Source organism: Miniopterus schreibersii (assembly GCF_964146895.1).
Source record: "Miniopterus schreibersii genome assembly, chromosome: 10".
In the NCBI taxonomy this organism is placed as follows: domain Eukaryota; kingdom Metazoa; phylum Chordata; class Mammalia; order Chiroptera; family Miniopteridae; genus Miniopterus; species Miniopterus schreibersii.
Genome location: NC_138110.1, coordinates 45427864 through 45454821, shown reverse-complemented (window position 1 = coordinate 45454821; position 26958 = coordinate 45427864). Strand labels below are relative to the sequence as shown.

Below are 26958 nucleotides of genomic sequence, written 5' to 3'. Positions count from 1 at the left end.
CCTAGGTATGTGCCCTGACTGGGAATCGAACCCACATCCTTTTTTGTAGTGTCTGGGATGGCACCCTAAGTGGCCAAGGTGACAGACCACTTGGCCAGGTGACAGCCCATTTTATCCACAATCACTGGAATAAGTGTTGATTTGGGCCTGTTCCTTGGTCTGACCTGCTAATGGATGAAAGTCAACATTTCATATCAGTCCCTCAAGTTCAACCCCTGTGGGATGAATGTTCTCAACAGTGTAGGTGGAACCTTCCATCACTGATGGGATTTTTCACTTCAGTTCATGATAGTCATTTTATTTCATGTCAGTGCTTTATAATTAGTTGGGGATCAATACATTTATCTTGAATGTGGTGACAAAGTGGGTCAGACAAGGAGAAAAACCTGGAGGAAGCCATGTCTTCCTGCTCTGCTCGAAAGATAATATGGGGGGTGGTGCTGTGCGCGAGCTCCAGGGTTGCTGCGCAGGTCAGAGCCCCCCATTTGTGATTCTGGACAGGTTGTTTAATCTCTGCTTTAGTTTCTTTATCTATAAAGTGGGGATTAGCAATGCCCACCGCATGGGGTTATGGTGAGCAGGAAAGTAAAACACAAAAAGAGATTAGATACAAGCCCAACGTGTAGTCAGTGACGGATAAATGTCAGTTGTTGCTCTTTTCATGTGCTGCATAACAGATGCCACATTTTTCTTCTGTCTTTATATTTGATGCCCTAACAGACGCCAGTAACCCAGGAATGGACGCATATGCAGTCAGAATTTCTCTTATGATGACCTGCTTTAAGAACTAGTTTCCTAGAATACATTTTGCTTAAGACCCGAGGCTCCCTGTCCATAGATTGCTCGTGCTGAGGGCCAGGTGAGTCCGTGGGGCGCCGGGTGTGTGTGGATAGTCACGGCTTTTGTATTTGTTAGGAGAGCTGGTGCACACACAGCTATTTCAGAGTGGAGCTATAAGCAATTCCGCTGGTAAAGCCGCTTGAGCCTCCCAGATGAAGGATGCTACAATAGAACTGAATCATGGCCATTGTACACATATCAGGCTTTTAGGCAGCTTCTCCAGAGGGAGATTAGGTTTACCTCCCTGTAGTCCTCGACTTTCCCTGGGCAGTTTTTTAAAAGGCAGGCACCGCATTAGAGCCTCCCAATCTTTAGAAGCAGGCCTGTCTTAGGATCTATTGCACCTCCTTGTCAGAATCCCCCTTTCACAGTTTATTTCTCTTAGACCTTTGGGATAAATGCTACCCATTCCCCGTGATTTACCACCCCTGGGCTCCTCAAATCGTTCAGGAATGTTCTCACTAGGGACTTCAATCTCTGACAATACTGCACTCTCATGTCCCACAAATAGCACCTTTGAAATAGAGTTTTCCCATCATTGCCTACCGTTCATCAGTTAACTCTTCAAAATTTTTTAAATTCTGGCTGCTACTTCTCCAAATTTAATAGCTCCACTCCTCTGATGGTGGAGCAAGACACACAGAGTATTTCCTGAGAAGACAGACTGTTTTTCTTTCTCTTTATATGCATAGTAGTATCTTCTATTTATTTTAAAGTTGATTGTACTAAATTATAACCTCTTGTAGTCAGAGACCACATATTTTTCAATCAAAATATCCCCAAGAGCTTCTTTGCCAAGGCCACAAAGCTCAATCACAGCAAGTCTGCATGGCCACATGCAGCGGTCCTGCCTAACACATAGCAGGTGAGCACCAGTGTTCTTATAAAACAATGGACTATGATACAATCATTAAAAAGGATTACTCTACCTTTACCTGGAAAGACCCCTGCGACATACTGTAGAGTGAAGTAGAGCAGGTTACAAGGAGCATGTCTCGTAAGAGTCTATTTATATGAGACACTCTATGCATTTGTATATGTGTAGGAATGCAGGGTGGGATAATTGAATGGATGGGATTTCTGCTGGGTGCTAAAATCTGGGGTGGTATTTACTTCCATCTTTGTGATTTTACGTACTACTTCAATTGTCTACACAGTTTATACTAACTTTATAATCAGAAAGAAAACAACAGACCTATCTTTATTTAACAAAAATAAAGCCATCAACTTCAAGGCAAAGAACAAAAAGAGATTTGAAGGAACAGACAAAAAAAGCTGGGTCTGAATTTTGTTGGTGAGGTTCTGGGCAATTTTTCCCAAGTTTTCATTACTGCACAATTTTTCTTTAATGTGTATCAACTGCTTTTATAATTAGGAAAAAAAAGAAACCTACTTAGCCATGGATGCCTGGAATATGATCAAAAGCCAACTAAATTTTATATTATAATCATAACTCAATGTTACCCATCAAGAAAGTTAATAAAATCTGACATTTTGAGAAACAATCTGCATAAGGGCCTTGTTGCCATTCCTTTCATTTCTTTCAAAAAATCCTTTAATATATGAAATAGGGCAAAAATTATATTTTAGGGGTTAAGAAACAGGCATATAAAAAACCTGTTATAAAGCATAACAAACCACTGCTCACTGCTGAAAAATTATAATCTGCTGGTGCTTTTCCCCATGTATGTATGTGTCCATGCATGTATGTGTTTACATATGCATGAGTGTATGCATGCATGCATGTATTTATGTATGCATATGTGTATGCATTTATGAGTATGTATGTATGCATGTACACATGTGTGTATTTATGTGTGTGTGCTGCATGCATGTATTTTTTATGTGTGCATGTCTGTAGGGTACTTTGAGATTTAAAACAGCTCTCTATGCTCTAAGCCCCTAAAACATGTTACTGATGCCCTTTTCTTCAAGTAACATTATGTTTAAAATACTGCTAAGTAGCTTCAAGTATTTAAAGATTTTCACATTAAACACAACAGGCATGGGTAATAGGCTTGCTTGTGTGTGATTAGATATTACTATAGCAGCCGAAGTGGATCATGTCACTGATAATCTTCCACCTCCAACCAATTCGCTCTTTCTGCTAAAGATTGGTGACATATTTAAGGTAAACTGGACCCACAGTGATCTAAGTAACCTTTGCCCTCTGAGAGGAGACTCGAAATTAATTTTAATTACAATTGATCTTCAAATAATGGCTTTGCTCCTCCTGTGGTTACATTCTTGCCACTACACTGGTTTCATGGTTCAAGATGCAGAAAGGCCAGGTAACCTTTGGGAAGTGCCGGGTGCCTTACCTCTTGGTGATCCTTACCCTGGCCTGGTGTCCCCGCTTGTGCGCACCTGGTGCTCAGGCCACGCAGGTTCTCAGCATGAAGCAAGTAAGGAACCTTTGAGTGCAGTGGTGGGTGGCTCTTGCGAAGCTTTATTCTTGCTGTTGGTTTTAGGTGTTACTAATTTAGTTTCTTTTTACTTAGACACTCTGTCAGAAACTCTTACTCATTATCCTTCAGAGTCTTGGCAGGAGCCCTGTCCTATACTTTGCCTGATTTTTCTAGACTTACTTTTTGCCTTCCTAAACATGGTATATCAATCTGTCTGTTTCTCCCCCATTCTCATCCACCTGCGTTTTCATGCCAAAAGCTCTCCCTGCTGTTCTCATGTAACTAAACTCCGGTTCCCCACTCCTCCCTTCATCTGGAGTCCTCAAAAGTGACAGTGCAGGAGTCACTGAGTTAGCAGAGAGAAGCACGTTGCTATTACAACAGGAAAAGTGGTCTTCCGCAGGGGCCATCAAGTTTGGGTTATTGGTTAAAAGGATTGGGTGGGACAGCCTGGGTCAAAGCTTTCACTCTCCACTTAGTTACTTCCTAATTAGCAGGGAAAATGGAGTAGGAAGGCATGGGTAACCTAGTCAAGATGGAAACCAAAGCCCAGAAGGGACCCCTTTCTGTCCCTTCATGAGACTGTCTGTCCTCACTGTCTCATCTTCACTCCCTTGCCTTCTCAGCCCTCGCCCACTCCGTTCAAGCGGCTCCTGCTGTGCTCAAGAACGATCCTCAAGCTGCTGCACCGGGCTTCTCTGGGCTTCTCTGTACTGTGTCCTCCAGCAGGACACTATCGATTCGCCCTTTGTTCCATGGTGCAGTGCTCTTTGGTACGGTGAGGCGGTTTTGTCTCAGCATCTCTCATCATTAAAGGCCCTCTAGGCTCTCGATGCCCTCTGAGCCATCCACAGATGATCTTACCACGCCAATGGCTTCAACCAACACCCGAAAGCCCCAAGATTCACTAATTTATATTTGGACCCAGACCTTTCGCTTTGGGGTTCCAGAGCAGTCTATTTAGCTGCCTACTTGCTTCTCAAGTTGAATGTTTCAAAGGCATCTCAGTATGGCCCCAGATTCAACTCATTAGCTTTTCCCTGCTACCACCAACCTCACGCCTACCTGTAAGCTCCCCTCTGAATCTGGCTCCCTTCCAGGGTTACCCATCTGAGTAAACAGTCCATCCTTCCATCTGTCCATCCATCCAACTGTGCACACACCCATTCTCCTGAAAGTCAGAAACACAGGAGGCACCTCTGATTCTTGACTTCCTTACCCTTATCCATTCAGTTTGATCAGTTATGTCTCTTGAATCCATGTACTTCTTTCTAGTCCATGTTACCATTGCTTCCCACCTGGGCTACTGAATCTCTGAACGAGTGTTCCCTTCCACTTAATTTTTTTTTAATGTTACAGTTAGGTTAAATTTTCCAAAGGCAAATTTAATTAACAACCCTCACCCCTTCTCCTCAAAAAAAAAAAAAAAAATCCTTGAATGCGGTTTTCCTTGTTCTTATAATAAAGACTAAAATCCTTACTCTCCCCTAGAAGGCCCTGCAGGTCTGACTTGGACTTCCCTCCCTCTTTGAGCAGCCACCTGGCCTTCCTCAGGTCCTCAAACTCAAGGGTTCCCTCCTGTGAGGGTCTGTTCAGTGGCAGTGGTCTTCCACTTCACGCCCTCAGGGAAGCCTTCTCACACCTCCTGAATAAGTCAGCCCCCATGATGGGGTTTCACAGTACCGTGTACCTCTCTTTGTGGCCCTTTATTTCACTTATTTGTATAATCACTTAGTTTATTTGAACAACCATTTAACCTTCCCCTCCCACCCCAGGGAATGTCCGTTTCCTGAGGGTAGGGACTGTGCCTGTTTGGCTCACCGAGGCCACTGGAGCATCTTCACATTTCCCACCTCCCCCTTTGGTCATGCTCACTCTGCTCTAGTGACTGGCTCCTTGTTGGCCCCATACCGTGCTGAGGCAGAACCACGCCCTCGGGCCATCTGCCTGGACGGGGCTCCCTTCCTCAGGTACTGCTTGTATCTTAACCTCTCAGGGAGACCTTGAATGACTACAATTTAAAACCTGAAATTTTTGTCCCACCCATCTCCCTTCCCTGCTGTATTTCTTGTTATGCACCTCACTTTTCTAATATATGCATTATACAGTTTACTTAGTGGTTGTTTCTCTGTCAGCCCCACATGCATGTTAAATGTTATGTGGGCAAAGAATTCTGTTTTGTTTCCTGCTCTCTCTTTGACGCCTAGGCTAGTGCCTGGCATGTAATAGAACTCAATAAATATCTGTTGAAAGAATTCCTTCAGCTTGGCATGGAGCCTGGCACATGTCAGACCAATATGTCTTTGTTGACTGGACCACAGAAAGGAGCAGGGAGCCTGGGAAGGACCTGCAGGTTCTGGCTATTTATTATCTCCAATTGCCTGCCCCCTGAAGAGAGGAACCCCGGATTTAAGAATTGCCATTAGCTGGAAGATTTGGTATATGTTTAAACTCTGACTTAATTATAATTAGGAACTGAGAGTATCAGGAGGGCTATGTTTGTGTGTGTGGTGTGCTAATGGTGGACTGGGTATTAGTTTATATTTGGAAAGAGCCAGCTCAGCAAATTTATGGTGTAAATAAAAAAAAAAGTTTAACTTACTTAAGAGCAAAAGCCAATAAACGGGTTTTAAGCACCATTAAAAGCATTTTATATTCAAACACTGTTGCAAAACAATGACTGTGATCATCACTAGCACTTCTTATGTTCTCAGAAAAGCACTAATGAGAATCCCTAAGACATGCTGACTGAATCCCCCCATTGCTCATCCCAGGTAGTGTGTTATTCCCAAGGCCTAGGTGCTAGGAAGCAGGCTTCCCAGTTAGTGAAATCATCTTCCCACAATCACATACTTTCTGGGGGGGCAGGGAGACAGTAATAGTGCTCTTCACTATGACTTAAAGAAACAGCCAGTATGGGTATATACATAAGTATGATTTAGAGAAGTACTTTCATTCTTTATTCCTTAAGTCCTTCTACAGCTCTAACAATACTGAAGATTTTTTTTCACTGCCTTAACTAAAGACACACAGACAAGTATCAAATGAACCAGTTCCAAATGATGGCTCTCGGAGTGATCCAAGCACTGCAGTGGCTTCAGCAGACTCACCTGGGAGGCTCACGCCAGATCGGGGCCACTCCTTAGGGGAATAACACTCAGCCCGTGAGGTCTAACACGGAGAGTGGGCAGGGGCCAGCACCAGCCAGTTCCAGTATTTAAGCCAATAGCAGTGGTATTTCTGCAGCCCATATGTGGTATTAAACTCTCCCTAGTTAGCTGGGATGGATTAAGAGTAGTATCTAAGTATTTGGATACCTTATTTTAAAAGCATGAATAATAGTTTGGCCTCAATAGATACAGAGAACAAACTGTTGAGGGGATGGGTGAGAAAGGTGAAGGGGAATGAGAGGTACAAGCTTCCAGTTATAAAATCAGTAAGTCATGGGGGTGTAATGTACAGCAGAGGGAATATAGTCAGTAGTATTGAAATACCGGTACAGCGACAGATGGTTACTAGATTGATCAGGGTGATCACTTCGCAATGTATAAAATGTTGAATAACTGCGTTGTACACCTGAAATTCATATACTATTGTATGTCAACTATACGTTAATTAAAAAATAATAAGAGCCTGGTTGGTGTAGCTCAGTGGTTGAGCATCGACCTACGATCCAGGAGATTGTGGTTCGATTCCCCGTCAGGGCACCTGTGCACATGTCCAGGTGGCGAGCTCGATCCCCAGCAGGGGACATGCGGGAAGCAGTGATCAATGACTCTCTCATCATTGATGTTTCTCTCTCTCCCTTTCCCTTCCTCTCTCTGAAGTCAATAAAAATAAATTTAAAATAAAATAAAATAAGATGGTACAGCTATGCCAGGAATATTACTTGGTAATAAAAAGGAATGAAGTATTCACATGTGCAATCACCTGGATGAATCTCTAGAGAATTTTGCTAAGTGAAAAATAGCCAATTTCAGAAGGTTACATAATGTATAATTGATATAGCATGACTGAGATGACAAAATTACAGAAATCAGAAGAGATGAGTGGTTTCTAGGGGTGAAGGAGGGGAAAGTGTGTGTAACTATAGAAGAGCAATATTAGGAATTCTTGTGGTGATGGAAACGTACTGTATCTTGACTATATCAGTGTTAATACCCTAGTTATAAACTATATACATTTTACTATTACTATAGTGTTATAAGATCTTACCATTGGGGGAAAGTGGGTAAAGTGTATACGTTATTTCTGTATTATTTTTCCAACTACATATAGCTCTGCAATTATCTCAAAATAAAAAGTTTAATTAAAAATAAAAACCAAAACTCAGTTCCTCAGTTGCACCAGCCACATTTCAAGTGCTTACCTGGTGAGCATTGGAGAGCACAGGCACAGGCCATTTCTACAATCACAGAAACTTCTATTGGCCGGTGCTGCTACAGAATCTCTACAGTCCTACTTAGAAATGTTAACTCAGGCAAATAAAGTTTAATTGCACTTTCACAATCAATAGAGCCAATATATTGCTCCCCTGGACTATCCAAACCTTTCAAATGTGTTCTTTTGTAAGTAACAAGACATGATGAGCTAGATGCTCTCTGGGTCTATTCCCACATTTTTCTTTCTTTTTGTGTGTGTTAATTTATGTCTATTTAGAATTAGTACTAATTCTGTTAGTACCCTGTGAGTACTTGGTGCAGACGGTGTGATTTAGAGCAGCTTAATGGAGGGGATGGATGGCCTCGGCCCTGGGAGGAGGCTCATCAATCTACCACGTGTCTCAGCATCGTTACGGAACATTAATGAGGTTGGGCTCAATTTAAAAACCGTCCGAGGCATTATGGATTGGTAACATTCAGTTCCACGGGAACTGGGGATTTCTGAGATATAATCCTAGCTCTTTTGCTAATGAGTGTTGTGATATGGGGACTATCATTTAACTTCTGAGTTTCAGCTTCCTGTCCTTAAAATGGGGCTATTACTGACCTACCTAACCCAAGTGTCTGTTGGATTAATGAGTTAATGTTTGCGGAGAACTCTGAGCTCCTTGCAGCAAGGCGTGCTGGGCATCATTATTTCTATTCATTCCCATGTAGCAGCTGGATAACATTATGACTGTTATGTTTACTCCTAAAATGCATTTTCTCTCTCAGCATTTTAACATTACCTGTGTTACCCAAACCTTAAATCTAACAGTAAAACTGGCCCCATAGCAAGACACACTGATGTAGTGGGGTATGTAGGTGGTTTTTCCTTTCCTTTAATATGAACATGACACCAGCCTTCCAGCAGGATGAAGGCAGTAATTGCCCTGTAAATTCTCACTGCTTGAGGCTGGTGGTCAATCTCAGCAGACACGGAAGGAAGTTATACCACAGCACAATTACACTGTCAATACTCACATGCAATGATATTCCCATATCTGTTCTTCATTCTGTTCTCATCTTTCTTAGCAGAGTCCCATGGCGCAGACTGCCCTTCAAAGAAGCTCTGGAAGAAAGAGAAAAGTGACACCAAGAATTACAATTTTGTGCAATAAACACAGGATCAACGATGGAGAGATGGTCTTAAAAAATGTACAAGGGTCTAGAAGGAAAAAGAATGTTCACAGGAATGAGGTAACTGATTAAAGCATTTTATATCTTAAATATTTCATTTAGCTTTTTTTTTCCTTTTAGGCAAATGTTACAAATACAAATGGGGGCTGAAGAGTGATCCCACAATTTATTGGTACAATCCATTAAAAAATGGTCGTGTTTCACCCCATCCTATTTTAATATTTAATACAGAAAAATTGAACATTTTTCTCAATTTCTGAATTATATTACCATTTTTCAATATTCTCTTGAGATATAAACGTATTGTTTTTCTTCCCAATTACTAACTGGAAGAAGGTTATTTTTGGTTAAAACTGTGAAAGTAGGTAAGCTGAGACACCATGACTTCAAGGCTAAACTTCTTTTATAAATTCTGCTAGAATTTCCTCTTCATTTTTAATGGAGCTTAGATGTCCATTTATTTAAGGATTTGGCATTATTATACCCAGGGTCTTTAATCTTCATGTTATTAGTCAGATATATATTTTTTTCTGTTCAAGTTATAATGAAAATGTCCTTTGCTGTCAGTTGACAAGTGAAAGAAACATCTGGGACTTTTATTTCCATTTTTCCTTCACATGGTCAGCTATTAAGGAGGTAATGAGAATAGAGATGGTAGCAAGAAGCAGTTAGTAAAACTGATTTCTTGTCTGCCACAGCTACTCTTACACTTCTTGGCACCAACTGGGAAAGAAGAGAAGGAAGGAGACGTACAGGCAGAGCGGATAAACGAGCCCCCTTCTGAAATGCGTCAGGGCCAGGAGCTCCCCTCCTCTAACATGCCAGATGGCTGTCCAAATACTCTCTAGAACTGAAGCTTTTTACTCTAGTCTCCACCCCACCCACGGTGTTGGGTCATCTTGGTCATTTCCAACAATTCCCAATATTTAGTGATTAGTTTGTGGTTGTTATTCCTTTCCATGGGCCCAGTTGTGCCTCATTGGTTAAACTGCTGCAGCAGGGAGGCCGCACCTCTCACAGACCCCCGTGAGCCCGGCCCGCCCGTGTGTCGCGGATCTGACCACGCGCTGGACGGTGCTCAGCACAGTCTGCTGTCTCCCTGAGGACAGGGGCTGTGTGGTCATCATTTTGTTTGCACAGAGCCCATGCCTCACAGTCAGAATCCAGTCATTAATTATTAAATGAATGAGCAACTTGGTGTTTGGTGACAGCCTGTGTGGCTTTGCTCTCAAAATAAAACCTTACTTCTGTGGCTTAAGTGTGTGAGGGGTTGGAATGCTTGGGAAACCTGTATATGCACAGTTTGCAGATTTCACTCTGCCACTGTTTGTAAAATCCACACCTTTTCTGTGACCTGCTGTCACCGTAGAGCCGAGCCCTCATCAGAGGACTGGCTGGAAAAGAGCACTCTCCTCCTGGACCCAGTATTTCCACACAACAAAACAGCAGGAGGGCACCCCGTTTTATAACATGGCAGAGCAAAAAGCTAACAGCACAAACATGAGAGTTAGAGTTTTAAACTGCTGTCTTAATTTAGGGTACCTTAGTCATGATCATCACTGACAACTTATTAGCATAGTAGGTTTTATATTATATTTATTATTTAGAAAAAAGCTGGGGGCAGACCTGGATCCCATGTACTATATACCTATAGCTATATTAATAGATCCACACCATACATGGCTAACTGAAGGGTTAAATACTGTATAATACTGGACAAATACAAGTAAAACACTTTCAGCTTATTAATAAATTAAGTAAATAGAAACACTAGCATTAAAGCACTAGTTAATTCCATCTAGAACAAGACCATGATATCATCAGGGGACTTATTCAAACATGTAACTTCTATTCTGCTATAAAATATGCATTTAAAAATAGCTTCAGGGATTTTAAAGTTATACTCTTTTTTGAATAGTGTCTTTGTTACTCTATGAATGACTATTTTACAGTTGAGTAATAACTATTATTTAACTTCCCTTATAACAATTTAATTCTACTTTGAGTTTGTCGTGATGTAATTACCAATTTCATTTCCCTCAGTCTTTTCCATCCATCTAAACGTCTTCAAATTTTGTCTTTTTGTAGAAAGATGAAGAAGGTTAGTGACTTTGAGGGAGATCTCGGCATCTTCCAGCAGATCCGTGGCCACTAGTTAACAGTATCACATATCACAGAGTGTATGTGTGTGTGGGGAGGGGTGTGTCAATGATGAATTAGGGGAAAAGGTACTTGTTCAACTAGTAGAAGAAAATGCTCTTAGGTCACCTGAGGCAAAGCCATACCAAGCCACACAAGTCCCTTCCCACTGTTGACACACAGATGCTCTCCTGTGGAAGACGGTGCTCACATCACAGCTGTGTTTCTTTAGCATGTGTATAATCATAGGACTTCTAATAGCCCTGGTTTTAAAAAACAGTTATTTTAATTTGATTGTTTTCATTTAACTGATGACCAGGAAACAGTCACAAACCAACAATGAAGTGATAACCAATCTCCTTGCATTTGGGCATTACCTATAGCTCCCAGCATGTTTTCATGGGGGAGGAGGGGAGATTGCTCTCTATCTCCAGCACTAATTATGGTGAGCATGAGTGAGTTCTTGCAGAATAAATAAATCCATCCACTCAACTAATCCTCAGGAGCAGTCAGGCACAGAGGGACCACAACCAGCTCATCACAGGCCAACCTGGGTCAGACCTCAACGTTTTCTCACTCTTCATCCATTGTTTCTCCTGCAAGGACTCTGAAGGGGAAACCAGTGTGAAACCTTCTTAAATACACATGACTAACAATTGCTTTCCATGCCTTGATTACATCTTGTTTCTACATGAAGCTTTACAATAAGAGAATATAAAAGATGCCAAGTAAACTTTAACTGTCAATTACTTTTACAAAATAGGAAAATTTCTTATTTCATAAGATAATGTGATCATTGCAGGGAAGCCACAGCAGGAGAGCAAGCAGAAGTTGCAGTTCTCGCCATGCGTGCCCCAGCTTTCTGACCAGGAATTATTCGAATCACTTTAAGCAGCAAAATTTAGTTTTTTCTTAAACAAAAGCAAGACAATCAAAAAAAGCTGCCAAGAAAAGATCAGATAACTAGCACCATCCATCGTCTCCTGACTCCTCATGGATGTGGTGACTGGGTCATTCATTTCCTGGAACAGTTTTGTTTCCAATTACATAGCCAATCTCCCCACAATACATTTGCATTATCAAGACCATGTCTCTGTATCCTTGACTTGCAGAGCCCAGAAAGAGGAAAAATGAACTTCTGAATTGGATAACTTGGCTTTTGTTTCCTTTTGATATGGAGATGTAAATTTTTTTCCTAAGGTGGACACAGTTTTAAATGCTATGAATTTCTGTTAGCATATTTTAAAAACATCTGAGAAAATATTTATCTTAGATTTTAGATTCCCTCTTATGCCTGTTTGCATATTTAATTAGAGTATGTAGCTCTAGAACCATTAGGCACGCAGAAGCTGTGATGTGACATATGGGTCTACTGCATTGAGAGTCCCGGGTTGCTTTCCTGGTTTGGGAATTCTAAGCAAGAATAGTAGTCAGGGCAGGACCGCAGGCCATCAGTGCTGGAGCACCCTGCTTCCTGCCCGGTCCACAGCGAGGCCTGCACAGGTGACCCCAGAGGCAGCACAGGTACTTCCCCATCCACTCCCTGCTGCACCGAGACTGCAGACTGAGCCTTCTCTCACTACCCTGTAACCACCTCTTTTTTTGGGGTCAGATCATAAGGTAAAGAGAGAGTCACTGATAAACCCACAGGAAATGTATATCTGAAGGAAATTAGGTAATTTTGCTAAGCAATCATCCTACTATATCCTATTTCACACCCTTTTTAGCTTTTAACAAATTAAGTAAATCAACACACATTTATATAATTTTTTCCTGCATATTTTTTCTTTGGGCAAGAATAAAAGGTTCTTTATCTTCAAGAAAACCAAAAGTTACATGTGTTTCTTGAAAACTATATACATTGAATTACTGAAGGCTTTGCGAAGACTTCTACTCTGAACCAACTTTCTTGGGAAATGAGTTAATTGCCACATAATTCACATGGTATCTAGAGAAGAGCTGGTCTTATCGCATCTGTTGGGAGTAAAGCCAACCCACTTTTGAATTCTCCCAGTGCTGGGGAAGAGAGAACTCTGCTCCTGGAGGGAATCAGAGGATTGATTCCTGAGCATGTGCCAACTCCTGGCTTCTGGCCACAGGGGGATACTCTGCTGCTGAAGTTTCCCTTCACCCGAAACAAACTTTCATGTTCAAGTTTACGTACAACCTCTAACTCCGCCTTAAGTTCTCAGTTTTTGCTTGACAAGAGTATGAGCAGGTTCACTAAAATCAAATCCAACCAACACGCAGGCGTGACTTTGAAAAGACGACCGTTGAGAGAGAGCCGCGGAGGTGACAAGAGAAGCTGGCTGAGACCACCCTGTAGCAGCTGCGGGCTTCCCGTCCTTGGAGCAGCCGCCTAAGGACAAGCTTGGGGGACAGACCAGGATGGCCCATGCTCCCAGGACACTTTGGATGGGAGGGAGTTTAAACATAATATGCACACTTAGGCAATATTTAGTGTTTAGGGCAGATTTTTAATAAGCGGATACAATTTAACACACCAACTATGGACTTTTATTATTAATAAAACACCTTATATATTTTGGGGATTTGAGTTAATGGTCTCACTGTACCCTCTGCTAGAATTTTCATAAATATACTTATGGTTTGATTCTCCTTAAAATGTAATTAAAGTGTTTCCTCTGCCTACTTGAGCTCATACATACTGAGAAAAGGCAGCAAACCTGGGAACAACTCTGAGAGAGTAATAAGTCCCTGAAACAATAAAAATGAAGGCAGGCAGGCTCCAGTGCATACCAATGACTTCTCCACTTCAGGATGCTGCGCTCTCTGCGGGCACAGAGCAGAAGAAATCGAACACCCTGCGCGGTCATTTTTTTCTGAATCGGAAACATGTTTTCGTGATTCAGTAACCACCTCCCCGTCCCTCCTGCCACCGTCATTTTCCACAGCATATAATTATACATCTCAGTTGCCCACCTCAAGAGAACATTACTCCAAAATGATGCAGTCTGTTAAAAATGCCACAGCTCCCAGATTAAAACAGGAGAAAACAATTCTATTGAAGAGGAAAGCTGCCAGGCGGGGACACGGGTCCAGGCAGGGCCAGGTTTCTCCAGGAGCTTCTGAAATGGAATTTTCCCTCCCTTTCTCGTATGAATAAAACTGTGCACGTAAAATGGCTAAAATCTTCACCCGGAAAGAAGAAAGATGAACTCGCCGGGCATGCGAAGTCTCTGAACTGTCTTTGTTTTCTGCTCACCCTTCTCTTCTGCTTCTTCCAGGCGCTGCGTTTTATGGGCCCAGATGAACTATTTATTGCGGTCATACTACCGCAACTGAAGCCACCTAATGTGGCCCGATGGGCCACGGAGTGGAGGGCCAATGGGAAGGGGGCCCCAGAAGCTCAGGCCCAGGGCAGCGGTGGTCACCAGTCACTGTCATAATCCAATGTCCTGGAAGGAGGCAGCCGAAGGGAGCGGGGACTGGGTGAAAACAAGATTACAGACACACACAGTGTTGTTTCTAAAGACATTTAAATTTAAATGTTCTGATGTTTTTAAAAAGTTGCTAGTCCATCTCAGCGCTTCTAATGGCCTCGTTTTATGGCAACTTAATCTGATTACAAATTCTGCAGAATTTTTCTGTTCTGCAGGATCCAGGTGGGTGATGACCTTGGTAATAGTTGTCACATTGCCTTCCTTTACCTAACATCTCTTTCTCTTTTGATGACTGAACTGAGTCTTGTGGTCTAAAAATATCATGTTTTTGTGCACAGAAACACCCCCTCACCCACACCTCCGGGTGTTTGCCTGAAATTCAGAACGTGTTTTTTATTCTGCTGAATATTACTCAGAATGAATGTATTTTCACAGCAATATCATAGTCTTCCTATCAAGTAAGACTTTTTATTCCTATTACATAGATAAGGAAATTCCGGATCAAAGGCATGAAATGGTTTGCCTGAGATCATGCAGACCGTAAGCAGAAGAGCTGGGACCTAGAACTGAAGTCGGCCAGCTCTGAACTTAATGCTCCTAATGCTTGGCCACAAAGCTGGGCGAGAACATGTGGTTCTGTGTCCACTGTGCTGCACTGTGCACATAGCATTCTAAAGTCACCCTTGCATAGGTCATAAGCCACCAAGCATTTCTGGTTTCCACGTTTTATAGAATAAGCCTGTTCAATTACTGTTTGCATAGTGATTGTCCCAGGGATTTGAAGCCATGTGTGCCCTGGAGGGGCCCTCAATCCACCTGCTTTTCTTTAAATTTGCCCAATTTCAAAGTCCCCTTTTTTCCACCTGCAGAATCACTATAGTAGTCAGCTCTCGCTAATGATGTAGCAGATCCCTCAAGTGTATTGAAGCAGAAAACATCTGCAAACCACGATCAAGTGGCCAGAGAGAAAAAATACTCTTCAACTGAGTGACAGAAGAAACAGTGATGAAGAAGGTCACTGCGGAGCACTGGCTGTTGCTGAACTTTCCTTGAACAAGGCCAATATTCTGTTTAATTATTGAGACTGGTGCACAGCAAGGTGGCTTAAAAAGGCGGCTGTTTTGATATAACTGGGGTGAGTTGTGGTCGAGCAGATTAGCTGTTCAGGGATATTCGACCCTTTCCTGGCCTGCATTCCTCTTTCCTTTGTTCCCTAAAAGAGACCTTGGTGACAAAGACACTCTAGGTCCAGCAGCGACCGGCCTCCTCGTGTTAGGATGCCTTGTAAGGCCAGACACCTCTGGCTTCCTACACCCTCTGATGCTGCAGAGGCAGTTGAGAGTTTTGGGGAGTCCCTGGTTCCCTGGCACTTGCCCCTGAAGGGGGATTTCAAGGGCCCATCACGAGAAGGATTTTCCTCAGTTTGAAACTCAAAGGCTGCATTTGCAGACTCATTCTTCTAGATTATGCAATGAAGACTGGGTAGTGGAGAGGCTGGACTGCAAGGGGTTTATGGCAGTGTTAATGTTTATTATATAAAACTTGGTTGAAGTTTACTTTTGGGGGCTGGGTATTGCCCATCTCAAGATCATGGTGTACATCATACGATTAACCAATTTTATAAAGATGCTGGAACTTGGACCTGCTCTTTATCATTGCATTACCCTGACAACTCCAAGAAGGCCACAGTAATTGGATGGGGTGTCAAAACAGTGATGTCAATGAGCAGCTTGTCACAAATGGTACCAAAAAGGGGACTATTCTGTTCAAAAGGCAGGTGAAAATATCTGATTCAATGGCTTTGCAGTTTCTTTGTAGGGTTTCAGTCAGACCTCCAGGATTGCCACCTACATTTCAGAGAGAGAGCAATTTTCATGTCCTCTCAGATGCAGACATTGCCAGGGTCTGAGATGTTAATACTCAAGGACAGTAATTCCCTCCACCTCTGAACCTCCTTTGGAAGAGTGATTTGTCAGTGAGCTTGTGCTAAATGTGCCCAGATCTTTAGAGATGAGGAAGACTACCTCCTTGGAAAAAGGCTTCCCTGAAACATCTAGAGAAAAAAATGGATGTTTTTGTAGAAATGTAGCTGCTCCTTTCCTCCTGAGAGCTTGAGTTCCTAGTTATCATTATTGCAGTAGCTTCCTATCTGGTTGCTTCACTGCCCTCCAGTTTACACACTTCTCACAGAGTAAGCTCTTAAACATACACCTGGGCACCCTGACCAGTGTGCCTCAGTTGGTTGGAATGTTGTCCTGGACACTGAAAGGTTGTGGGTTCAATCCCCAGTTGGGGCACATGTGGGAGGCAACCAATTGATGTTTCACTCTCACATCAATGTTTCTTTCTCTCTCTCCCTTCCTCTCTCTCTCTAAAAAAAAAAAAAAAAAATCAATAATCCCCCTTTCTCTCTAAAAGAACACCAAATCAATAAAAGCATGTCCTTAGGTAAAGATTAAAAAAAAAAATTAAAAACACACCTGGACACCTGCCACTTACCTATTTGAAAACCTAGCAAGTTTCCCTGATGATAGCTTGGCTGTCACAAGGGCTGGGGGCCTGAACTTGTGCAGCCACCCGGTGCACAGTAAGTGCTCATCAGGACCAGCAGTACTGTTCTTGTTCTCATATTAGAGCTTGAGACTTTGATGACAATACATCCTATTGACTTGGCTGCCATTTTTGTTACTGTTTCCTTGACAATAATCCCTTTCAATTTTTTCCTCTCTGGCTCTATATTTTTTCTCCACTGATTCTACACAGTATTTAGAAGTGGGGTTATTGCTGTTTCACTCTTGACTCCCTCTTTAAAAAATATCAAACATCCTTTCCACGGTATTTCTTGGAGAGCTGTGAGTTTTAAAATGTCCTTACCTCAGAAATAACAGCACATAAGCTCCATCAAATGTGATTGAAAATCCAATGATACTTTTTTAGACATGACAGACTTGGAAATGAATAAGTGTGGCAGAAAAATGAATTTTAATGAGAGATTTGTGACTCTCTTTTTGACATCGATTAATTTATAAAACCTATCAGCATAATTCCCAGGCTCTTTCATAGTACTAAGTCATGATGATTAAAGATAAAAATTCAGAAGGAAGAATTATTTTAGAAATTTGGACATCAAGGTTAGAGATACTTTTCAAACAGCTTAGTGAAGACTAATTGCATCTCCATTTACTGTGTCAGGAAGTTCAATTTTTACTCTTAAAAGCAAACATTTTCATTGAAATTAGAACCTAAAATGAAATTCGAGTCACAGCCGCTCTTCTTTATTGACTGATGTTTTGCTAAACATTTCTTATTGGGATTTTGGACACTATCACTTCAGAGGTCCACAGAGGAAAGTCTTGGCTCTTAACCTTAGTCTATAGGCATGAGAAGGAGATTCTGAACAGAGTCAAAACCATGAGCCTGCACCAAGCACAGCGCAGGAATCTTGGCATGGTGGAAGTTTCTAAGAGTTGCCAATGATCACTCACTCCTTCAGAGAGACAGAGCTACTCACAGCCTCCGTGGGGAGTCCTGAAAGAACTAATTCACCTCTCAGAACAGATCAAACATTATTGGTTAAAATCACCGTACCACAGACCCTAGGTGGAATGCCTTATTCATCTGAATGTGCTCCCTATGAACGGGTAGCACCTTATTAAGATACTTTTGGACCAGGTTTGCAAGTAGGCGAAGGAAAAGACGAAACAAGAATCCCCAAGGCGAGTGATAATGACCGAGGCGTCAGCAGCAATACATAAGTTCTTCCCAAATTTTATCACCGTGAACCACCTTTACCATTTCCCACAGTCCCTCTAATTTCCCTCTACCATTTCCCTCTAATTTGCCTAAGGATTTAAGTTTTAACTCTTGTATATTTAAATACATTTATTTGGAAATGATATTTCACATCATTGTAGCAAATGGAAAGCCAAAACATTTACCATGGGTAAAGATAATAGGAAAGGCAAATAAAAAACAAAACAAAACAATGGTATTAATTCCAGCCTGGCTGTACTGCTTGGCTACGTTCTGAGCCCAAGGCCCCTTACGCGCCGGGGAGGGACGCAACAGCACTCTAGAGTCCAACCGAGACTCGCCGATGAATGAAAGGCTCGGCAGAACTGAGCAGACCGCAGCCATTCTCTCCCCCTGCAATTCAGTACTGTTATTCCTTGAGAGTGGACCTCCTAAGAAAATCACTGTGTACATCATCGGTTGCTTGCATAGCACACTTGGGGAGAACCCTGAATTCATCAGCAATCTTGGCTCACAACACCGGGTACAGAAGAGGAAAGGAGCATGGAGGTATTTAGGACCAGAAGACTTGGGTTTAAACTCCAGCTCTGACTGATTTCCAAATGTGTGGCCACAGGTCAGTTACTGGATTTGTTTTTTAATTTATGCAACAGAAACATGATGATAATTTAAATTACTTAATAAAATTGCCTTCAGCATTAAAACCAATGAATGTCAGTGAAAAGAACATGTAAGGCACTTGTACATATAAAGTGCCACACAGCTGTCATGTTATCAGTGTAAAATACGTAACTTTTAGAACCTCCATGGAAATGCGCATAGTATTGGAGCAGGACCGCCTGTCTCCTCTCCAACCACCAGCCCACAGGGAGGAGCCGAGCTTCTAGGCCTCCTCTGAACCGAGCATCTACTTGCCACGTAGGAGGAGCTCTGTAAGTATTAGTGAATAATACTAATTGTAATTGGTGACACTTACAAATCAGAAGATTCCTACATCATAAATGCATTTGAATTTTTGAGGCCTGGTTCTTAAAAAGGGTTTTAAAAAAGTATATGATTGCATCTGGTTTTAAATAAACTGCTGTCATGACTGAGGGAGTAATAAAAAGGCACATTTTACATGAAGTGTATTCTACTCAGAGTTTAAAAAATTCCTCTAATGTTCTACAGTATAGTTTTTGTTCTTGCTGTTTTTTTACAATTACAATCTGATGAAAAAATAACAATTAGTTTAAGTGAACTAAGGTCAGATGCTAAAAGGAAATAGCCAAAAGTTGTATTTAGAATTCGCTGATGCTTTAAAAAATGAAGAGTTGGCCCTAATTCAAGGAACCAGATATTAGATTAAAACCTGGGGGGCACATGGTTCAATTTTTTATTTAGAATCACAAGGTTTGGGACTAAACTAAACTAAGATGCTTCATGCTATTAGAAGTACTGCCTTAAAACATTTTAGACCAGGCAAGAGAGTTGAAAGTAAATTAAAGTAAACTTCAGGGTCAGTTTTGAAATGCAAACAACCAAGATCTAATGCCCTTGGAGGACCTATATTACCATCTCCATCATAAAACAGAATGAACTTTCACACAGTGTCCTGAGACTTGTTTCAGCAAAGAAAATTCCTGAAAGGAGATTTGAATTTTTGCCAAGTGGAAGAAGAAAAAACGTTTGGCTCAAAAGATTTTGATTACATAAGAATTCTTTTCATGCAGTCACAATAAGCTATCAGTTCAGTAGTATGAATAATAACAACAGATAATATTAATAATAGATGACATTAATAAAACAAGTGCAGCATACTTGTTCTATTCTAAATATTACTCTACATATAGATGCTAAACTATATTCTAACTGTACTAAATACAAATGCTAAATACTATTATACACTATTGCATATCTGTTACTTATCTATAACACCGATTGCGTTGATATCTTAACAGACATGAATCCTTCAATTATTTTCCTGTTATAACTGTAACTTATGCTCATGATAAGTGATTCCAGCATATTTATAAATATCGGTTAATCTTATGATTATTATCACCTTACAGTCATTATCCCAATGAGTTAAAAAAATCATTATGCTGGTAACAAATATGGTTGAAATGATTTTGTAAAAATATGTTTTTATTGATTTCAGAGAGAGGAAGGGAGAGGGAGAGAGAGATAGAAACATCAATGATGAGAGAGAATCATCGATCGGCTGCCTCCTGCCAAAAGTTACTACATAATTGTAGTACAATATCAAAACCAGGAAAGAGAAATTGGTACAATGCATTTGAGTAGTTCTACGCTCTTTCATGGGGGGAAGGGTGGGCATTTTCATTTTTCTGAGATAAAAGCTGAGGAGTGTGATTGCAGGGTTGTATGGTGAATGCATATTTAGTGTTTTAAGAAACTGCCAAACTATTTTCCAGAGTAGCTCTACATTTTACATTTTCACCTGCAATTTATGAGCAATCCAGTGTCTCTGCACTCTCACCAGAATTTACTATTGTCCTTATTTTTTATGTTAGCTGTCCTAATATTTGTGTAGTGATATCTCATTGTGGTCTTAATTTGCATTCTCTTAATGGTTGATCATGTTGAGTATTTTTCATGCGTTTATTTGCCCTCCCTATACCCTACCCTCTCTGGTGAAGTCCTTTATTGGATATGCAGGTTGCAAATATTTTTCCCAGTTTAGAGCTTGTTTTTTCATGATCTTAACACAATATTTCACAGATTGAACATTTTTAAATTTGATGAAGTACAATTTCTTGATTTTTTTTTTTTATGGATCATGCTTTTGGTGCAATGTCTAAAAATTCTTCACTTAGCATTAGGTCCCCCCCAAATAACTTTTATTTATAACACTGTAAAAGTCTATAATGTCTGATAGCTATATTAATAAATTGGATAATTATAATTAAATAATCAACACTGAGTCAGTGATGGCAGTGTATCAGTATGCAAGACATCAGGAGACGTGTTCATGAACACATCTGCGGACCCCATCACACAGGCTCTCCAAGACGACTCCTAGGTGCTCTTCTTTCCTTACTCTACTTCTAACTCTGAATGAATTGGGAGTCGGCCCCAGTTTCCCAGGGTTACTGATGTGTCCTGCATCCTTTAGAGAAAAGATGGAGTCGCTAAAAGGGCTGAGACAAAAGAAGATGATGACTCAGTTGATGGCTCATTCAAGCTCCCTAAACAACCTCAAGGGGTTCCAGCCCCAATGCTCTGTTCCTCACCCACTGCAGCCACACTCAATAGCATAAGTGGCTGGTGGCCATGGTACTGGATAGTGCAGACTTCTGTCCTTATGGGGGGACCATGCTCAGTGGATCTGCTAGTCATGAAGGTAGTTCCTGAAACAGGCACCCTACTGTAGGTTGAGGGACAGATAGCACAAACAAAACAGTTCTAGAGGCAGATAGTAGAGTGAAGGAAATCTCTGTGGAACTTCCAGGATGCACAAGAGCCAAGGGTTGTGCCAATGAACGAATAGGAAAGGCTGTGTGAGAAAGGAGCAAGAGATGCGAAGCATAAAGGGTTGAATGAAAGCATCCACGTTAATGTAGGCCCAAGAGTAGGAGCATAATGACAGTTTTCTCCCAGGACTTTCTATGTTCCAGTGTCTGTGGGATATGATTTGCTCTAGCCAGGTGCCCCTCCTTCCCTTGCCCTGCCTTCAAAAATTGATCTAACTATTGTAACTCAGCTCAAACCTAGTTTTTCCACGCATTTTCTTCTATAGTTTCCATTGATCTTTTTTTTCCCCTTCACAATTCTACTGTACCTATAAGTATGTGCTATGTACATTTTCTTTACAGATCGGATATGTAACACTTTATGTTACTTTTATCACCACAATTAAATTATGTGCTGCTCAAAGAGAGGCCCATGTTCCTACTTTATACCCGCAGAGCAGAGAGCTGAGTACAAAGCAGGTGGCTGTGGGGTGCTCCTTGCAGGAACTACCTCAATGACTGCCAAAGCCCATGACCATTCCAGAACATGAAAGGTAATGGCAGTTCTGCGATGATGGCACTTGCAATGAGGTTAGGGTGGTTGAGAAATGGAATTTTCAACTTTGTTTCAATTTAATTTAGATTTAGATAGACACATGTGACTAGCAGTTACCATACTGGACAGCTCAGGTTATGATTTACAGAGGACACACCCATGGGGCTGATGGACAGGAGTTGCCAGAGGATTCCTTAGCCCAACGTCTCAGGGAAAGCCACTTGGTGGGGTCCCAAATGGGAAGATCTCTCAGCCTTTTTGAATAGAAATATGATTTTTTCTCAGTGTTAGGGGCTGAACTGTGTCCCACCATTCCCCTTCTCCAAGCTCATATGTTGAAGCTTTTACTTCCAGTACCTCAGAATGTGGCATGTGACTGTGTTTGGAGATAGGGCTGTTAAAAAGCTATTTAAGTTAAATGAGGTCATATGTGTTGGCCTTGATCCAATATGCCTGGTGTCCTTATAAGAGGAGATTTGCACAAAGGGATGACTATATAAAGTGGCACCAAGAGGGTGCCATCTGCAAGCCAAGGAAAGAGGCCTCAGAGGAAACTCACCCTTTGGGCACCTTGATCATGGATTTCAGCCTCCAGAACTGGGAGAAAATAAGTATCTGTTACTTAAGCTACCCAGTCTGTGGTATTTTGTCATGGCAACCCTAGCAAACTAATACACTTAGCACATAGAGACGAATTTGAGCACAAATATTAAATTGAAGTGACTCTGATGTGTAACCTAGGGTGCTAATGTACTAATTTAAAATGGGGATATTTTCTTTCGGAGTGTCCATTATGCCCGTGGTGCTGTGTGCAGTGGCACTGCCGGAAAGCCAAGTTGTTACGCTGATGCTAGACGGTGAACACTGGGTTCGAGCAAGCCAAGTGGAATGTTTTGTGGGAATGAGTCACCTAAATGTGGAAACAGAAAGCCTGGCTCTGGCAGACACAGTCTCCTTCTGCAGGCTGACATGCAGAGCTGGATGTACACATACAATTTCTGCTCCTCTGAACATCTTTTCCATAGTGAGCATTCAATCCTTCACTTCTTGGGGTGTTATTATCACTGAATACTTAGTCAAGCCATAATTCATGCAAGCAGGCAGACTTTCTGTCTCAATACTACAGTCCTGTGATGTGCTGATAAAACAGACCCACTCACAGAGGCAGACAACCCCACTGCCAAAGCCTCCAAGACACAGCATCAGATGAAAGAAAACATGGTTCATGGGACTTACCGTGGCCATTAACCCACTCCTCAGGTAGGGCTTATTTCGTAATGATTTAGTGTGGGCAACCCCGGCAGCTAGAATTAATTAAGAACTATTTGGGGATGCTGAAGAGCCAGCAGCAATCTGCAGAGTCTTGGCAGTTAATTAAGGGTCAGAAAAAGGTCTTCCAGCTTTCTCCAGCTCTGCCTGCTCTGTTGGGCCTCAGAGCTATGAAGTCTCGCGCATATGCCGACTTCATGCCTTTTCCTTTTCACATTCCTAGTGGTAGAAGACGACCTCCAGAGAGGTCATTACTGCACTGCCATCCTTTGAAAATGCTCATATTTAGATCATCCTTGACAGAAGAGAATATTTTTCAGATATATGACCTTTGAAAATGGGGACTTTGCAAGCATCCTAAAGAGTTTGTCTATTTAGACTTGGCAGTTACAAAACCACTTTGAAAAAAAAAGTAAAAGGCACATGCTACCTACATGAATACATCGCTGGGTGCAAAACCAGGTCACAAAAAACAGTGAACACTTCAATAGACAGAGAATTTGGGGCAAGCAGCACATACGGAGTCAGACATCAGCACCAATGAGCTGTATGGCAGGGCCCCTTTCTTAATTTCAGCAGCTACATGCAATTTTGCACGTACCCAAGAACTTCAAGTGAACTTATAGGCAATTACATTTCCATTGAAATGTATAATGTGATCAGGGCTTTCATTTATTTATTTTTTCATTTTGCCTCTGCTCTCACTGACTCCTGCAGCAATCCCTCAATCAGAAGTGAAGCTTGAGGTTTAATGGCTTTATGTATAATTTAGTTTTCTGCAAGATGCCTCTTCACTTTCGGTTTTGCATAAGCTTAAGAAAGTATGTCAGTTTATAAGATCTACAAGGACACCAAAGATACGTATTTCAGCTCTACCTTTTTATCCTGCAACTCCTTCATTAGAACTGTGCACTCAAGTTAAATTAGCCACTGTAAAATAGTAGAAAGGTTCAGACCGGGAGATAGTGGTCGCTTTTGCTTTTTGCATTTCTCCTCAAATAAAATTTTTTAGGAAACTTTGGCTACTATGTAAATATTATCTTTACAAAGACTATAGGCCTTTCTTTTTCATTAGATCCCTTATAGATTTATTTAGGTTGTTTCTTAGATTTTGTATGGGTTCTGTACTACAAAGCACAATAGGGGGCTGGCCAAAAAAAAAAAAAAAAAGAGCTAAAGAAAGGGTGTGGGGCCACCCATTCAGAATAACAAAATGAAATATTATATATTAGGTAACCAAGATCCTACTGTGCTAATGTTTTCAGATAATCATTATTATCTGAAGTCTTTAAAAGTACCTATTGTGATAGAAACAGAACAATTTGAAAATGTGTAGCTCTTTCAGTAGCATACCTGCGATAATCAGTGAAATACTGTCCAACTCACCATGCCAAGAGAACTTTAAACACACACAGACACATATACACACAAACAAACACACCAAAAAACAAGCTTTTAAAAGTCTTGATCAGCTCTGGCTGGTTTGGTTCAGTGGCTAGAGCACAGGCCTGCGACTGAAGGGTTCGGGGTTCAATTCCGGCCAAGGGCACCTACCTTGGTTGCTGGCTCTGGCCCAGTTAGGGCAAGAGTGGAAGGCAACCAACTGATAGTTTTCTCTCTCTCATTCCCTCCCTCCCTTCCACTCTCTCTTAAAAAGCAATGGAAAAAAGGTCCGTGGGTCAGGATTAAAAATAATATATAAAAGTCTTGATCACGTTAAGCTTTGCCTTTCCCCTAGAGGATTTTAATTGGTTAGTTTCGGAAAGTTTGTATAATTGGGAGATTGGCTTTTTAAAAAATCCTCACCTGAATATATGTTGTTGCTTTTTAAATTGATTTTTAGAGAGAGAGGAACGGGGGGAGAAAAACATGGATGTGAGAGAGAAACATCGAGGGGTTGCCGCCTCCCAAACGCACCCTGACTGGGTATTGCACCCACAACCTAGGTGTGTGCCCTGACTGGGAATTGAACCTGTGATCTTTCAGTGTGCAGGACGGTGCTCCAACCAACTAAGCCACCCGGCCAGGACTAGGAGACTGACTTTTAAAAATGTTTATTTCTACATATTGAACATTGACAAATTGTGTCTCTTTCCCACTGCTCCTTTACTTGATCACACATTCTGCACTTATTGCAAAAAACTATTGCGATGTTTTAAGTGCAATATGGCATCCCATTGGTGCCAACGCCAAAGGACAAACACACTTTGCTCTCCTTAGCCTTCTTCCACCGTGCCTCGTCAGTGCGAACTAGAGCAAATCTACACTTCAGACTGACTCAACACTTTCAAATAAAGTGAAACTTGTACCACAAAACACAGAAGGCAAGGCCAGTTTACAAGCTTAAAATTCTTACATCAAAACACTATCATCATCCTGTCAATAAACTTAATTTCCAACATTTCTACTATTTCATATTATTTTGGAAAACTGTGATTTGTTATTTACAATTAGGAGAGAGTTGTCAAGCTTTCTGGATATCTGATATACATGGAATACCTTTTCCAATCATCTCATCTTTTCGACCCCTTCAGCTTTTAGAGGTTCAAAGCACAGGGTAACGATGGGAAAGATTCTACTTCCTTCTGATGTCCAGAAGGTGGCATGGGCCCTGAAGTCAGATGCCCTGGGTTCAAATTCCAACACCCACGTAAGCTTTCTGACTTGGGTAAGAGACTGAACTCTCTAAGGCTCAGTCTCCTCATGTCTATAATGGGGTAGGTGTGGAGAGCTTCTAATGAGATAATGCATGGACGTGTTTAGCCCAGTGCCTGGCAAATTGCTGATGCTCTACCAATGCTAGTGGCTATTTTGATAAAAATATTGATTGTTCTTACTACCACCATGAAGAGGCCCACCATCTGGTTCTAATAATTTTCAAAACCATGAAATTATAATAATTGGTTGTTGAACTTCAGCATCACTGGCTTATGCTGACATACCATAAGACAATCCTGTAATGAGTTCCTTGCCCAAAACAGTCAACCACCATGCCTACTAGGTGCTAAAGCATAGTGCTGGACACTGCAGAGATTACAACAAAGAATAAAAGGCCTTATCCTTGGAGAAGATACAATCCAGCTGTAACACTCATAAAACAGACAGCAAACAGTAAAGAGCTGTATATAGAGGCTAAATTATGCAGCAGGGACTCTCACGTGCTACAAAGGTATGGAGAAAGGAGAGGTCAGTGGGGCCTTGATGGGTGAACAGGGGAAGGCTTATGGAGACAGGTCTTGACCTGGTCCTTGAAGAACCGACCAAAAAACTTGGAAAGGGAGAGGGAGACACAAGTAGGCTCCCAGCAGAGGCCAAGTGATGCCTGCCACCAAGACAGAGGTGTGGAAATGAGGGAAGGTGGGAGGGGGGGTAATTTGACTTGAGTGCAAAGTTTTTATGACAGAAGAAGGGGCCACAAGGAGAGGTGAGATGAAGCTCGCCAATGGGGGTGGGCAGGTCATAACCACCCAGTGCTTTAGACACTGTGGGTTTCAAAACACAGGGGAGTAAATAAGATTTCACTGTGACTCAAAAAAGCATAGCCTGGGGGTGGTATAATAACTGATTTGATCA

At 41.5% G+C, this 26958-nt stretch overlaps 1 protein-coding gene across 3 annotated transcripts in view; it reads right to left on the bottom strand.

Moving 5' to 3' along the window:
* PTPRM (protein tyrosine phosphatase receptor type M) overlaps nucleotides 1–26958 on the bottom strand; it is a 617272-nt gene that overhangs the window by 71173 nt on the left and 519141 nt on the right. For all 3 annotated transcript variants that reach the window (XM_081149146.1, XM_081149148.1, XM_081149147.1), the window contains one exon: nucleotides 8654–8741. In XM_081149146.1, the coding sequence (XP_081005272.1) occupies nucleotides 8654–8741 (88 nt within the window). The remainder of the gene's footprint in view (nucleotides 1–8653; nucleotides 8742–26958) is intronic.